The sequence below is a fragment of the Phalaenopsis equestris genome, unplaced genomic scaffold (genome assembly GCF_001263595.1).
Source record: "Phalaenopsis equestris unplaced genomic scaffold, ASM126359v1 Scaffold235896, whole genome shotgun sequence".
In the NCBI taxonomy this organism is placed as follows: domain Eukaryota; kingdom Viridiplantae; phylum Streptophyta; class Magnoliopsida; order Asparagales; family Orchidaceae; genus Phalaenopsis; species Phalaenopsis equestris.
The window spans coordinates 96500-113471 of NW_018253749.1; the positions used below are offsets into that span (position 1 = coordinate 96500).

General features: G+C 33.4%; 1 protein-coding gene across 1 annotated transcript in view; it reads right to left on the reverse strand.

Moving 5' to 3' along the window:
• LOC110039239 overlaps positions 1-16972 on the reverse strand; it is a 32995-nt gene that overhangs the window by 6774 nt on the left and 9249 nt on the right. Inside the window, exons 3-4 of the mRNA XM_020744237.1 lie at positions 8022-8199; positions 5252-5349 (exon numbers count right to left, since the gene is read on the reverse strand). Coding sequence (XP_020599896.1) covers positions 5252-5349; positions 8022-8199 — 276 coding nt within the window. The remainder of the gene's footprint in view (positions 1-5251; positions 5350-8021; positions 8200-16972) is intronic.

Below are 16972 nucleotides of genomic sequence, written 5' to 3' on the forward strand. Positions count from 1 at the left end.
ATCGGAAGAAATATTGGCACTCCGACTCCCCCACTGCGTCTCTCTACACCTCGACTATGGCGAACTTGATATGGTCGTGCTTACGAGAAGATCCTCTATAAGCAAAATCTCTCGAGTCTAGAATAGATGACCAATCTATATCAATTGATGGTCTGGGAGATTTCACACTTCCAATCGACGGTCCTTCTAAAGGGCGAGGAAAAACTATTCGCAGCCAAGGAGAGAGTAAAAAGAGCAGAAAAACAAGCAACGGCAGTAGAAGAATGGGCAACAACAATCGAGGCTGTGGCATTTAAGCTATGAGAGGAAAATAGAGCTCTGCATGTAAAGATGACTATCATGACAAATTCTTTCTTGAATTATCTTCTCACTCTCGTCAGGTAGAACTTCTGCTACACAACTCAGGGAGGGAATGACCCTTGGCATCGGTAGGAAGGTGAAAGTGAAGTTTGTCTCCTCTGAGTGGGCCAATATGGATAGATTTTCTACCTTGCTTTCGAACTTGGAGCAAGAGAAAGAGGACAGTGGTGAAGACGTTGGACGATCTTTGAATATGTGATTCGCCTTCAGCTTCATTTATAACATAGAAAAAAATTTCTTTTTTTTCTTTTTGAACACTTGTAAATAAATGCATAGGATATTCTTTATAAATTTTCAATCATGAAATAAAGTAAAGCTTTTGGTCGATTTTCACCTTCGTTTTTTGCACTTTACATTTACCATAAATTTTATTTATCTTGTGATAAATGATTGGTTGTAATGATTGATAGTTTGAGGCTTTTAAGAATTTCTGTCATTTTTTATGAGTTGATGCCCGGCTCAGGTCTTACACATCTCATGTCTAGGTAGTTCCGGTTTGGTCGTCGCCTTGGACGAGTCGCATCTTACGCCAGACATATTAAGCAGATCTTGTATAAGTCTTCGCGAGGATAACCGTTGAGATAGAAGATGGATAGATATGGATAGATTTTCTACCTTGCTTTCGGACTCGGAGGAGGAAGAGGAAGAGGAAGAGGACTGTGGTGAAGACGATGGAGGGTCTTTGAATGGGTTATTCGCATTCAGCTTCATCTATAACAAAGAAAAAATTTTCTTTTTTACTTTTTGAACACTTGTAAATAAACATATAGGATATATTTTGTAAATTTTCAATCATGAAATAAAGTAAAGCTTTCGGTCGATTTTCACCTTCGTTTTTTGCACTTAATGTTTACCGTATATTTTATTTATCTTGCGATAAATGCTTGGTTGTAATGATTGATAGGTTGGGGCTTTTAAGAATGTCTTCGGTCATTTTTTATGAGTTGCTGCCTGGCTCAAGTCTTATGCATCTCATGTTTCGGTCGTTCGGTTTGGTCATCGCCTTAAACGAGTCGCACCTTACGCCAAACATACTAAGCATATCTTGTATAAGCCTCCGTGAGGATAATCGTTGAGGTAAAAGATGGATAGATATGGAGAGATATTCTAACTTGCTTTCGGACATGGAGGAGGAAGAGGAGGACAGTGGTGAAGACGGTGGAGGGTCTTCGAATGTATGATTTGCCTTCAACTTCATCTATAACATTAAAAAAAACTTCTTTTTTTTTCTTTTTGAACACTTGTAAATAAACGTATAGGACATTCTTTGTTATTTTTCAATCATGAAATAAAGTAAAGCTTTCGGTCGACTTTTACCTTCATTTTTTGCACTTTACGTTTACTGTATATTTTATTTATCTTATGATAAATGATTTGGTTGTAATGATTGATATGTCGGGCCTTTTAAGAATGTCATCGGTCATTTTTTATGAGTTGCTGCACAGTTCAGGTCTTACACTCTCATGTCTCGGTTGCTTAGTTTGGTTATCGCCTTAGACGAGTCGTACCTTACGCCACACATATTAAGCAGGTCTTGTATAAGCCTTCGCGAGGATAATCGTTGAGACTTGCTACTAGAGTGATTCATACGCTACCCACCACGGATCTTATCAATGGATTGGAAATCGCCAGCAGAGCTTGATCTGCTTCGAGCTAGGAGACATGTTTTTATAATGCATGAGCATTGTAAGTCGGTTCTTGCATGTTTTGCTGATCAGATAATTATTCATCGTTATCATTCACTTAAGAAAATTTTATCAATCAGACGTTCCTTGTCTCTGTCGGTTTTTAAGAAAGTATTATCGATCAGACATTAATCGTCGTTGCCAATTACTTAGAAAGTTTTACCGATCAAAATTACACGTCGCTGTCGGTTTTTGCTGCTTGTGTGGAATCACTGTTGACGAATCAATTCGAGTTCCCCAAGTGTTGGTCAGATTTTGACGATCCCTCGCATGAATTTCCTAAGTTTTCCGAGTGTCGGCTTGACTTGGCATTGTGTGCATAATTAGAAAAGTCATAACCATTTTTATGATCTTGACAATACAATACAAGGGTTGGAACGATAAAGCATTCTCAGCCATGTCGGGCATTGGTCAGGATATCGAACCTGATTCCCTTGGTGGTACGCTCTCTTGATATCGGTCGGTTATCTGAGTGTCTTTGTGAGTTTTCGAGGTAAGCTGTGAGGATTGCACCTCGACTCCCTCCTTTCTCCATGGGTGATTCTCTTTAGTGGGTGGTAGTTGACTTGCTCGATTCTAAATAATATGAGAGAGGAGTTGTATCCTTCTGTCGATATGTGAGTGTTGGTCGGTACCAACAGTTCGGCTAGCATCTTCGGTCGCTACAGGCCTAGCACGTATCAGAAGGGTCCTTTAGTCCTTGAGCTAGGGCGGCATGCGCGATCGAAGGTTCTAGATCCTGCACTTCTAACATCTTCTGTAGGTGTGTGATGAACAAATGAAGGCTCTGGTTCTGTCCCTATCGGATCTGTGGGAGGGCCTGTGAATTGTTCCGAGATTTTTGTGCGCTAACAAACTACCCTACAAATATTCGTTTAAAATCAATGAAGGATGTAAACACTCCTGACCTTAAACCATTAAACAACCTGAGGGTCGACTCCCTCAGCGTGGTAAAGAAGGGACGGCATTTCAGTGCGTCATTAATCCTCAACAGACACAGTCGAATTAATGAGGCTATGTGGTTTGTCGAATCGGTCCTACACTTGTAGAATTCTAATGTCGGGATCTTGAACCTCTCCGGGAGCTCGGCCTCATATATTTGCCGAGAGAATGCATTATCGGGCTGTCAGGGCGCCTCAACAAGTCTAAACTCGTAGCGGTCGATAGGTGCGGACCCAACACTATCAAAATACTGGGATTGTCTTCTCTTTCCAGGGCCTGGTGAGCTCTTCGGTCGTTGGGCGCTACCTTTTTCCTCTTAGGAGTACTGTTCTCTTTCTCGAGCCAATGCAGCTCAAATGGCATCTAACATTTGATCCTTCAACTCCTGGATTTGCTTGTTCACAAACTCTCTGGTGCACTCCATGTTGTCTGTGTCTCTATTGTGAGCTTCTTCTTCGTAGGTTGTCATCTTCTTATCTAAGGCATGATTCACGCTCACTGCACTTTTTAGGATATTGAATACTTATTTGTCTCTGAGTCACATCTAAAAAATAGAGCGTAAGGAGAGATGAAAAGAGACAAAAGGAGAGAATGAATAGAGATGAATGATGATCACTCATGTTGACATTTCTCATCTTTTTTGGGTAATTTGGGTATTCTTAATCATGAAATGATCTTCCTATTTATAGGAAAGAGAGTACAATATGGTGATCTGATATTTTACCCCTATTTTAATGGGGGTTATACTAGGTATTCTTGGCATTATGCAGGTATGAGCCCATCGCTCAGCTGCTCCATGGCTAAATTGATCGAGCTTGCTCGACTTTGGGTCAGTAGGATCAGCTCAATCAGAACTATTTTGACTGTCAATCCCTGATAATGATTCAAGGAGCTTCTGGATAACTCCCATATGATTGGAGATGCTGAGGGGATTTGGCCTTTCCACGAGTCAGCTTCTTAGAGATGATTGGCACGGATTCAACTTTGTTCTGTTCCGGACCGAACGGTTCGAACTCGGATCATTCGGTCATCATTCGCGGCTTGGGCAACTTTGGTTTTACTGGCTTTGGCTTGGGCAGATGTACTTGGTCGAATAAGTGGGTCTCATGGTCTTCTGTCAGTGAGCCTCCATCATACTTTTTTCCTCTAGACCGTTAGATCTTCTCGAGATCAATGCGGACAATAATGCCAAAATAAACTTATTTACAATTAGTGCCACTCAAATTATCTATTAGATATTATTATTTGTCTATTATCCCAAAATTTATCCTTCACAATTTCATTTGTATAGCATTGTCCTGAAGCCTACACCGTCAACTGCAGTAAATACCCGACCACCTTCATCTACCAATGGTAGATTTATTGATGTGACAATCAGGCCAATGGCTTAAATAAGAAGAAAAAATGTGAAGTGCACAGATGAACAATTACTGAAGGCATTGAGCTATGTAAAATTAAAGTTTAGCTGTTAGATGTGTAAATACATAGGAATTGAGAGGTATGTATGTATATCTGCCAAAAAAAAAAGTTGGAGAAACACTAGCACCTTATCAATGCATAAAAAAGTGTATTTCAATTTTTAAAAGTTAAAATGGTGGTTTTTTAAAAAGATTTGGATTATGTAAATGTAAAAAGCAAATTTTTTGTAAGATATGCAAATACATATGATTTTTTTTTTTTTATTTTTTGGTCAACAAGTGGCCTTATAGAAGCACACATTGCAATTTGATAGCTATATAAAAATTGATCCATTGGCATAAGACCTTGATTCATGTGTCATGTTCTTTACTATGATTGGAAAGTAGGTGGGCCCCACTACAAAAGAGAGAGACAGAGGAAGAATGGTCGACAGATTGCAACAGGAACAATGAAATATGCCTAACGAGTAAATATTTCAAAATAGTTTTGGGGACACAGATGAATGATATTTAAAAAATTTACAGCACCTTAAACAAATAGACCAACCGTAAAGGCATATCAAAAAATTATCCTTCTAAAGTTACGAAAAAACATATGGTAAATATCACATGGAATTTCAGGCTGACCCGATAAAGAGATGATGTTGGCCCAAGCAAGTGATGATGTTCAAACATGAACAAAACAAAGAACTGCTTTGTTGTCCTGAGAGATAAAGAAGGTAGAGAAGGCCACCCAACAGCATATTCCATTTTTTTCATTGTGCATATGCTAACCACACAATAACAAGAACAAATTTCAAATCTTTAGAATCACCTTTGCTCGAGATGGGAGAGAGACAATTTTACCTCTGATAGATAGAAAACCTTCCCAAAAAGGGCCTGTACAGCAAGTTTTCTTTTGAATCCCTTTTCTGTGAATCCTGAAATATCCATGACAACAGGACCTGCAGACAGATAATATTACTCCAAATGAGAAGGAATACATTCATTCCCTTTTCACTGCATCAGTAAAAACGTACTCAACACAGCAACAAGTTTCAACATAGATAGTTGAACATGTATATATTCAACAATTTTGGGTGAATTTAGCATGCTTAAAGCCTACTCATTCTTTGCTCAAGCTTGACAATTCCACTCACAAACACCATCCCTCACCACTCAAATTTAAACCATTACCGACTCTTCACTCTCAACAACCCTCACAAATGAGTATGTAACCTAATTCCACCCATTCAAGGGATACCGACTTAGGTGCATAACAGATATGCGAGACTCACAATTGATACGTGGAATTATGTAACCCTTTAAGAGATTTCAGTTAGCAAGATGCAAATGCAATGCAAGGCACAGTGACTTGATTTAGGTTTAAGTCTCCCTACCTTTAATTACTGCTCTTACTTATCATAAATAGTTCAATTGGGAAACCAGCTCCAATGTTTGGCTCAGAATATTGAAACTTCATCCTCGTGAAGCTAAGTTCTGGTGAAGTTTATTACAGATGCAATCCCAACCAATTCTTGACTGATGGGAAGGAATATGGAGGATATCCCAAGGTGCCCATGTGGCTGTGCGGAGATGGACTGCTCGAACATAACAGTGAATTGTGACACCCTTAAAGCTACTTTCCAGGTGCTGGGAAAATGGGATTTTCGGACCCCAACTTTCAACAATTTTGAAGATCACTCTTAAGTGTATGAAAAAAGACAAGGCGGAACACAATACAGTTAAAAATTCATGGTGTGATTTATCAATGCTGGAGGGCACGGAATGCGAAGCAGCATGCCGGCAGTTTGGACTCCTACGGTTATGGCCTCAACTATTTTATCTTCACTAACCCAAACTTTTACTTTTCCCGCTCGGACTTGGATTTTGATGGGGCTTTACTACCTTCCGGTCTTGCGGGGTTGGGGGTGATAATTCGTGATGAATCAGGCAAATGAGTGGTGGCGGCCGCGCGGAAGCTTTGCACTGGGACAGTTACTGTGTGGAGCTGGAAACTGTCCTGCTTATTGGCACATTGACCGAACAGTAGATGAAGGAGATGAATGGTATGGTTATTGAGGGAGACAACTATAATGTTATGCATGCACTCCAACAAACAAAGGATAAATCATTTTGGTGCCAATCGAGCAATCTCGACAACGATTTGACTTTTTTGACCTGTTTTTGCCAGGTTCATTTCTCCCATATAGCTAGATCTAACAATTTTACAGCTCATACTTGTGCTCAATTTGCTTTACAGGATAGTTTTGTTGTTAGAGATATAGATGATAGTCATCCCTTATCTGTTTCTGTCAAAAGGGATAGAGGTTTTTGTGAGCAAGCTAGTTAGCTGCTCTTTTTTGTATGTTTTGTAATCCTCTTTTTATTTAATGCAAATTGTAAACCCTTCACGGATATGACATTGCAGTTATTATATTTTCAAATTTATACATAAATAAATACTTGATACAAAATCCCAAGACAACAAAATCCTAAGACAACCAACAACCCTACATTATTTCAACCCATTACCTCTTTTGAAGAACGGGTGTCATAATTATTGTTCGGGCATTCACAATTTCAAATAGGTTTGGGAAGAACAACAAATCCGATTAACTGGGGGGCATGATACAGTCCGACTATGTACAGCAATGGTGGTGAGGATTTAACACAATTTGCCAAAACATGGCATGTCTCCATTTCAAATTGTTTCCCCTCATGTCATACAATTCACTATGGACACTAGAAGCTCAAGCTCCAGAGTCCCTTTCCACCTAGCACTTACCTCCTCCTTCATAATCCCACTTCCATATTGCATTACCCATCCATCTCCTACAATTTCTTTGAAATAGTAAATTAGAAAGACCTTTTCCATGATTTCTCAACCTTGTATTTTTCAATGTCCTCCACTTCCATAGTCCCTCCATTTCTCACTTTCTGCCCAAGTAGTTTTCCAAAAGCGCCCTATATATAACATGAGGCATGGAAAAATCCAAGTCCAAACTCATCCTTTAACAAGATTAAAGATACACGGCCGTTAAAAGAAAACAGTAGGGATATTGAAAAATACAATGTCCATTGTCCAGTAAAATAGAACTTTCTAATTAATATTAGAAGACACCAATGCGTGGCAAAATAATTATACAGGAATAAGGCTTAAGTCACCAACTGGTAATTTCCTGAACCACTAACAACTCCCGTGCCACCTAACTCTCTACATATTACAAGATTGCCGAAGATCAACCTTGAAAGGGATAAATCTTCACCACCATGAATGATCATTCATTTATTTTGAGAAAAAGATAAGACTTGTTCTGTGCAATATAAAAATTTTTAATGTAATATAACAAGAATTTCAGCAAAACATTACATCACAAAGTGCCGCATCGCAGAACTACAAAAATTTCATTTTGTTAATGTAAATAAATAAATAAAAATATGAACTATAAATGATATTATACAAGTACAATCTAGAAAAGTAGTAATAATTTAAAGAAAAAAAACCTTTTATTGGTTAGGTAAAAAGGAAATAGCATGCCACCATACTGCCAAACAGATTCTTGCAGTACATTTAAAAATAAGTTCAAAGACATCAACTAAGAAGAATATTAAACCATGTGGGAAAAAATATCACCTTTTTCTTTAACAATTCGTCTTGAAGTTTCATTTAAAACTTCAGCTACTTGAAGATCTTCCAGCATTGATGCTTTTCTCAGATGTATTAAAGAAGCCACAGTATCTGCATTGAAGTGCTTCTCATTCAGTACATATCGGATGTACTTCCTCAAAATATCATCCATTTTAAAGCCTGTCTGAATGATTACAAAAAAGCATCAGTTACAAGCTTTGTTTCACTAAATATGCAGTTCTAGCAAAATGAGTTGAGCCGCAGCAATTTCTAGCAGCCACAGTTGTTTATTCAATCTTCAAGATGTTGCAACGTTTAAAATTTTGGAGGGAATTTTGAATTCTTTTTGGAGAGAAACAGTCTTTAATAAAAGAGAGATTTTGGAAAGTGTGAAGGGTGGTGTGTAAGAGGCGAACAAGAGAGTTTTAGAGAGAAAAAATCAAGTGCTTGGAGATCTTCTTAAAGGATTGTAAGAGGAGAGGGAATGTGAGAGATTTCTTCTTCATTGCACATCTAAGAGAATTGAAAGTGCTTGAAAAGAGAGAAAAACTTGAAGAGAACTTCTAGGAATTTGCTTGAGAAAGATTGTGAGATAAGTTGTCATTTATTTCTTTTATTTTGTAAACTTGTTTTTATATATGAAATCCACGTTTCGTCATATCCTTCTCATGAATTATGAGCAGTCTTCTTTATTCTTCTCCCTACTTTAAGATGTGGTTTTGTAAAAAATTGATTTTGTTTTATACGGTTTTAAATATCAATAATTTGTGATGATTTGAACTCCGACCTTCATTTACTTTTCGATCTGGTCAATTGAATTTCAATTGAATCAATTGAATTGTTAAAATGTGTTAAAAAATATATGTTTCAAAAGGGCTATGATTTCTACAACATAAGGAGAATCACATTTCATTTCATGGGAGAGAATGTCATCCATGGAGTTGAATGCAAATAATATGAAAATCTACTTTGTTGGATACAGAATTGGAGATTTTAAGGTGACAGATTAAAATCTCCAAATTGGTCCAATTGGTCCAGTTGATTGGAAACTTGTTTAAGAACTAAAATGAGAGTTAGCTTTCAAGGGAAGGGAAGTGATAGCTCTAAAGTGGCAGTCGGTATCCTCCCAGCCTAACCACAATATTAGGGATCAAATTCTGGATTAGACAATTTTCTTTATGCACTCGGAAGAGGGTAAAGAATAGGATTGCTCCTATTTGACACAAAATAATTTATATATATTTTCAAATGAATTTAATTTTTTCACAATTCATATACTCATTATAAAGGTGAGATGTTTTCTTAAATTTGAACTCTTCGACAAAAAAAATTTGTTTTGTTTTCGTAAATTTTACTTTTGAAAGTTTACAATTAGTTTAATTAACTTTGTCTTTTTACTGTATCTTATTTAACATTCACTCTATTACTTTATATTCGAATTTAGCACTTTTGTAGTTTAAAATTGTAGTTTACATTATAATCTTAAGACTTTACTTGTAAGCATTTCCAACTTCCCTGTGGAATCGATATCTAGGACTCCATTAGAGCCATTTTTTACTTAAGCGATACGTATACTTGTGTTATTTTTAGAGGATTTGGTAGTTTAAAGATTTTTAAAAGAAAAAACTATTTTCACTAACGTTGTTTTTGTTGTGATTAAATTGCATATTTACCATTGTATCTGTCGTGTGTATTTTGTAATATTGAAAAATATTTGCAAAATTAGCACACTAAATCCACTGCATCAAGTACAGCAATTTGATTCTACATGGTTGAGATGTCAAGATAGAAGAGAGATTTCATCAACTTATCTTGCAGTAGGTTGGTCTCCCCCCATTGAAGATGAGTTTGATTGAAAAAACCTAGCTTTCATCAAAGGTGGCATCTTTTGAAGTGAAGAGTATATTGACAGTTGGAAGATAATGCTTATATCCTTTTCGAGGAAAAAAATATCCTACAAATACACACTTAAGCACTCTAAGACCAAGCTTATCCTAATGTTATTTGTGAATACAAACATTGAACTCAATTATTTAAAAGAGGATTTTTTAGAACTTATTTGTAGGAAAAAAACTCTATAAGTTAGTCTATGAGCGATGTAACACTCAGTTTATCTGTAATGCAAGCGTTATTCATCGAAAGAGAATGAATCAAACTTTTAAAAGGAGTCGAGAGCAAAAACTGAGCGAGGGAAAAGGAAAAATGAGGGGAGTTAATATTTAGCTGTAATAGTTATGAAAATAATAATAAATGAATAATGGTAATTACTTATTGAAAGTTAAGAATATACTTCATAAAAATTAATTATGAATTAGAATTTTAAATTTGAACAGAGTATATTAAGTAGAATTTAAATTAAATAAACATAATAAACTAGTGTAAAAATTACAAGATTAATAATATAACTAGTATAAGGTGTTAAATTTAATTTAATTTTATTGAATTCATTAATTAAATAAAGTGAAATTTTAAATAAATAAATAGTAATGATGATGTTATGATTTACCTTTGGTTTAATATATATTGAATTAAAGAATTGAATGCAAAAATAGGCATAATAAGTCTAATTAAAAATAAAATTCATTATTATGAGTATTTTTTTCATAAGCGTTAAACCAAAGGAGGTGAAGTACAAACAAAAGATTGGATTTTCAGCTAATTGAAAAAGATGAGTAATTATGATTTTACATTACAGTAATTTTTTTTATTATTGAATATATTCTTAATTTTAAATTTTCATATTTATACCCTATATTATTTAGGCTTAGACTATCATTAATGTCTTCATATTGTTAGACAAGAAATTTGCGTATTAACATTTATGTATAAATAGTTGCACAATAATTTTCATAAAAGGATATTAGATTATCACATGATATTTAAATTCTTGTGCAATATATTTATTCATTAATAGATAGATACAAAACGTTGCATGAGAAAATAATGTGTTAAGAAGAATGAGCTAAAAATATTATATACATAAATATTTTTATATGCATGCTAAGAGGAGTTCACTGCGTTATGGTATTAGTTGGGGATGTCAATGTACCTGCAATTGTATATGTTTTCCTACCATCTCTGATAAATTGTGAATTTAAGATCACGAATCATTGTGCCGATGGGAAAATATTGATAGAATAGAAAAATTTCTCACCATAGTAGACCTAGTCTGCACCCTATTGTGTCGATGGGGCATGTATCGGTCAAGGGTGTGTTAGGTTATATTTAGATGGTGCCCTTGAGACGGATGCTTTAGTTAAGAATAAGAATACTAAAAGTTAAAATATTAAACTTTGTAAAAGGAAATCAAGGTTAACGCATATATAAATCTTAAATTCCTTCCATAAGCAAATGTTATGTACATTTTATATATATTATTATTTGATTTTTATAACGTAATAGAAAAGGCCAACATACAAGTATTTTTCATTGTATTACTGTAGTTAAGAAATAAAATTACTCAATTGGGTTGTCATAGATAACTCTTTATGCTGTTTTAACATTTTATATATTTAAGCTTTCAAATGAGTACTAGAAAAGAAATATGTACAGAAGACAATACCGACAAACTAAAATGTAAACTTATTATTTGTTAATTAAATTATTTTCTTTAGTAGCTCTTTCAATTATTGAGATTGTAATTAGTGATAGAAAATGAAAAAAGCAACTTTTAATTTCACAATTCAACCATCCATTCAAGTCTTAAAAGTTCTAGGCCCTGGACCGAGTCGCGAGAAAAATTATAATAGCATAAAAAAATTTAACTCTCGGCCTGGAGGGAACAAAATGTTCGTGATCTACGTGTCGATTTTGCAGTTGGTTCCCTATAAGTCTTCTCCATTCTTTCTTCATCGTATAAACCATGATTGGACGCTCGCTCATTATCTTCACTGCTCGCTTGCACGGTACAGGTGCGTTTCTTGAGGCGAAAACTTAGCTCCTACGCTATTCTCTTCTGGTCAAACCTTGCCATCGACGTGACTAATAAAAAACAAGCCCATCATTGCTCTTGCATGTTTTCGATCGCCACCTCCTGCACAACTCGTGCACTTGTGGTCACACAACGCTGAAAGCTCCACTTCAGACTCCCTGCTTCGCATCATATGTCCACGTTCGACATCCCTTAAGTTTGCTCGAATTCACGGCCAGTCATCGTTCTTCTTGCTCCTACCCTCGCATGGCTTCTCCTCTTTCTTCTTCACATGCTAATGCATTATCTCCCATCATCAAGCATCTTGAGATCACTCATGAAGGTGCCCCTAGATTTCCTTCTCCCACTTGCCCGACTCTTGACACCATTTATAAGTTCAATTCATTCCCATCCGAGAAATAACACTTACATTACATACATACCTTGCGTATAATCTTCCCCTCTTACAAAAATCCTATCCTCAAAATTTGCATATCATAGCTATGTTTATGATCATATGATCTATTGCAAACTACTTAAATTTCATATTAGATTTTTCGTTAATTATCCTATTGGCTCTTAGGATATGAATAATGTTACTTAATCTGAACTCTTTGTTGTGATAGCAATTTTGTTATAATCCAGCCTATGGGCTTGGAATTTCCAAGGTGGGAACGAATGATCGGACAATAAAATTAAAATTTTCTACGATTATTTTTTATCACTAACAGTTTATAATCCAAATAAATTAAAATAGCCATTAAAAAAAGTAATTTAATTTAATAAATAATAATTTCACCATTTTTCTAATCTTGCCTTCCATAGACGGTCTCTCCTCAAGTGCTCATCTTCTATTTAAAAGCTTAAATCAAAAAATGTTAAAACAATATAATAAGTTTACCAAAAAAATCTAGCGGATTAATTATATCTGTATACTACAGTGGCATAAAAAAAAGAAGAAAATATATATGCTGGTATTTTCTATTATGTTATAGAAAATCAATTAATAATTTATATAAAGTATACAAGACATTTGCTCATGTAATGAATCTAAGCTTTACTTATGCATTAACGTTGTTTTTCTTTTTAATAATTTAATCTTTTAATTTTTATTATACTTTTTATTCTTAACTTATATATCTGTCTTAAGAGCAGTGTCTAAATATAACCAAAAACACTCCTGTTCGATAAATATCCCATCAGCAAAGTAGAGCACAGACTAGGTTTACTATTATCTAAGGTGGAAATGTATCTGCTCACTCATAACCAATATTTTCCCATCAACATAACAGTTCGTGATATTAAATTAACAATTACTAATGTGGACATTGGAGTCCTAGCCAATACCATAAAAAGATAAACTAGTACGCACAAATAAGCATTTATGTAAACAATAACACAATATTTTTATTTCTTCTTCATAGCATAAATTATTTTTTTATGAGATACTTTGTATTTATCAACTAATAAATAAATAAACTACTAGAATCTAAAAATCATGTACCAATTAATATTTTCTTCGAAAAAACTATTGTGTAATTATTTATGCAAAAATATTAATATGCAAATTACTTGCCTAATAATATGAACACATCAGTAATAATCTAACTCTTAATGATATAGAATATAAATGTGAACAATTAAAATCAAGAATAAATTCAAAAGCAAAAAAATATTACTGTAATATAGAAAACATAATTACTCATCTTATTTAATTAGCTGAAAATCTAATATTCTATTCCAACTTCTCTTTTAGATTAACATCTATAGAAAAATATAATTACATATTTAATTAATTTTTATCCAATTTAATGTTTAATTCTTTAATTCAATATATACGAACCAAAACATAAATCTTAACAACCCCATTACTATTTATTTGTTTATTTAAATTTTTACAATATTTAATTAATGATTATAAAAATTTTTAAATTAAATTTAACAAATTTTTCTAATTAGATTATTAATAGTATAATTTCTACAATAATTTTATTCTCTAATTTAATCAAAATTATGCTTAATATACTCGATTCAAATTTAAATTCCTAATTTATAATTAATATTTGCTAATTATATTCTTGACTTTCAGTAAGTCAATGATGTTTATTTATTATAATTTTCAAAACAATTACATTTAATACTAAATCTCTCATTTGTTTTTATTTGAATTTTTATTTAGTTTAGTTACTAATTAATATTATCATTATTATTAACAATTACATCACGAACATTTTATTCCCTTCATGTCGAGGTAATTTTTTTTATTTTGATTTTCATTATTTTATAATAATATAAATGTTGATAATAATAATAATATTAATTAATTAATTAATTAGAAAAATATTCAAATAAAAATGAGGGAATTTAATATTTTGCTATATTATGCAAATAAAAACAAAAAATAATCATAATCCCTTATTAAAAGTGAAAAATATAGTCAATAAATATTAATTAAGAATTAGAAATTTTTATTTGAATAGAATATATTAAGTGGAATTTAGATTAAATAAAGAGAACAAAATTAGTTAATAAAATTGGTGTAGAAATTATAAGATTAATAATCTAACTAGACTATGTTAATTTTAATTTTAAAATTAGTACAATCATTAATTAAATAAAACGAAAATTTAAATAAACAAATAATAATGGAGATGTTAGGATTTATATTTTTGTTAGTATATATTGAATTAAAATTTTAAATGTAAAAATAAGCATAAAGAGAACATAAATGGTGTCAAGGGTAGAAATCGGGCAAGAGGGAGATGTTTAGACGGTACTCTTGAGACAGATGTATAAGTTAAGAATAAGAAAGATAATAAATATTAAAAAATTAAACTTTGAAAAAAAAATATAAATGAATGCATTTAGAAATCTTAAATTACTTCCATGAGAAAACATCATATATACTTTATATAAATATTTTTCTATTTTTTATTATATAATAGAAAAAACCAACATACATATTGTATTATATTTATTGTGTTACTATAATTTAGAAGTATAACTACTCCAATTATCTTGGATAATTCATTATGTTGCTTTAAGATTTTCAAGTTTAAACTTTTGAATAGAAGATGATCACTGTAACAAAGAATATGTACAAAAAATAGGTTAACAAACATAAAGGTAAACTTTTTATTTGTTATATTAAATTAATTTTTAGTGGCTCTTTCAATTTATTTGGATTGTAAATTGTTAGTGATAGAAAAAGAAAATAGAAAATTTTAATTTCAACGTCTGATCATCTATTCACTCCTTGAATGTTCTAAGCCTTCAAGCTGGGTCGTGACAATTTATGAAGCTTTTGAAGTTTATTACTCTTGGGGAAATCTATTGATTAAGTGACAATTAGAATTACTTCTCCCAAAAATCTTTTCAAAAAATGATTTTATAAAGAATAATATCATTCACTTCCATAAATTATTGATTTTTTTTCCGCCCCATTTTGTTAAGTGGCATCAAGACAAAAGGATAGATGGATGACACATTCTTAGTTGAAAATAGTAGAAAAAATGTAATTAGAAAAATCACTTGTGTGGAAAATGTTAATGTTAGCATTTAATACAAACATCATACTTCTATAATTATTTGGTACAATTAAATAAAGGTAATAAATCAAGTAACTCGAAAAATGTCATGAACTTTTAGAGTTCCCCAAATATTGAGGTGAATTAGCACATAAATAAAGTAGATGATCTAGAATCACTAAGGAAAAGAATCTTCATAATATTTTAAAATTTAACAAGTCTTAGAGTAAAATTTGTCAATGCTAACATTCATAAGAAGAGAAGAAAATGCATATTATAAAATTTTGAAAGAGGGCTATCCTAATTTATATTAATGTTTCCAAATGATTTTTGTGTTGAGAGTGGAGACGAATGAGCACGATAAGAAATTTTTCTGTTGATTTGAAATAATTCTTGGAGCTCTGATGTGGATCTGGTCGAGTTGATTCCTACGGCTCTGTGGGTCCCCCTTTACGTTCTCTAGAGTGGAGTTTGGTTGTATTTTGGGGGTTTTCTGCGGTGTTTTCGTGGTGTTTCGCGGTTCATGCCGCGTTTCTGCTAGGTGTATTGGCGTTGGATTTCGATTGTTACGCTGCACCCGCGTTTTCTTTTGGTGATTTGGAGGTTGGTTATTGGTGTTTTTGCAGTTGTTTCGTGTTATGTGCGCCCTCTTCATTGTTTTTTAGTGGTGGATTTGGAGTTTTTTTCGGGATGGTTTAGATCTTTGGTTCTCCTAGCGCCTTTCTTGAGGCTTCTGGAGCTCGAGGTTTTACTAAGGGGTCTTGATGTTTCTTTGTGCAGATTTTCTTCTATCTAGATTACTTCTAATGGCTTCCCCCTCTCGAGAAGCTGCTCCTTCCTTTAGGGATACTGTTGCTGGTAGTTCTAATGCAATGGTAAAAGTTCCTTTCCCATCGTCTTTTAAAGATGATGGTACTTCATATGCTTTGCTCAAGAAAGCATCAAGGAAGTATGGTAAGTCGGCGCTTCTTTTACATGATGAGGATACCAATCTTCTTGTTGAGCCTCTGAAATTTACGTAGGTAGGTAAATTTGCTTTTACCCCTCCTAGGTTGGAAGTGATTTGGAAATACTTTTCTTAGTTAAAGCTATCTAGTAACTTGAAGTTAGGATTAATTGACGGAAGGTAATTAATGATTAAACTAGAAAAAGAGGAGGATTATACCTCTATTTTTTCTAGGAAGGTTCTTTTAATTGAAAAATCTTATATGAAAATCCTGAAGTAGACTCCTGAATTCAATCCTATGGACGAGCCACCTATTGTGTCAATCTGAATTAGGTTTCCAGGTTTAAAGCTTCATTTATATAATCAGAAAGTTCTTTATTCTTTGGGTTCTATTTTTAGCAATCCTTTAATGATAAATAGTGCCACTCTTAACTGCTCTAGGCCTTCAGTGGCTAGGGTACTAGTTGAGAGGGATGCCATGACTATTTTTCATGAGTTAATTTGGATTGGGAATGCCAATAATGGGTCTTGGCAATCTGCTGAAATAGAATTTGTGCCTAGTTATTGTACAAAG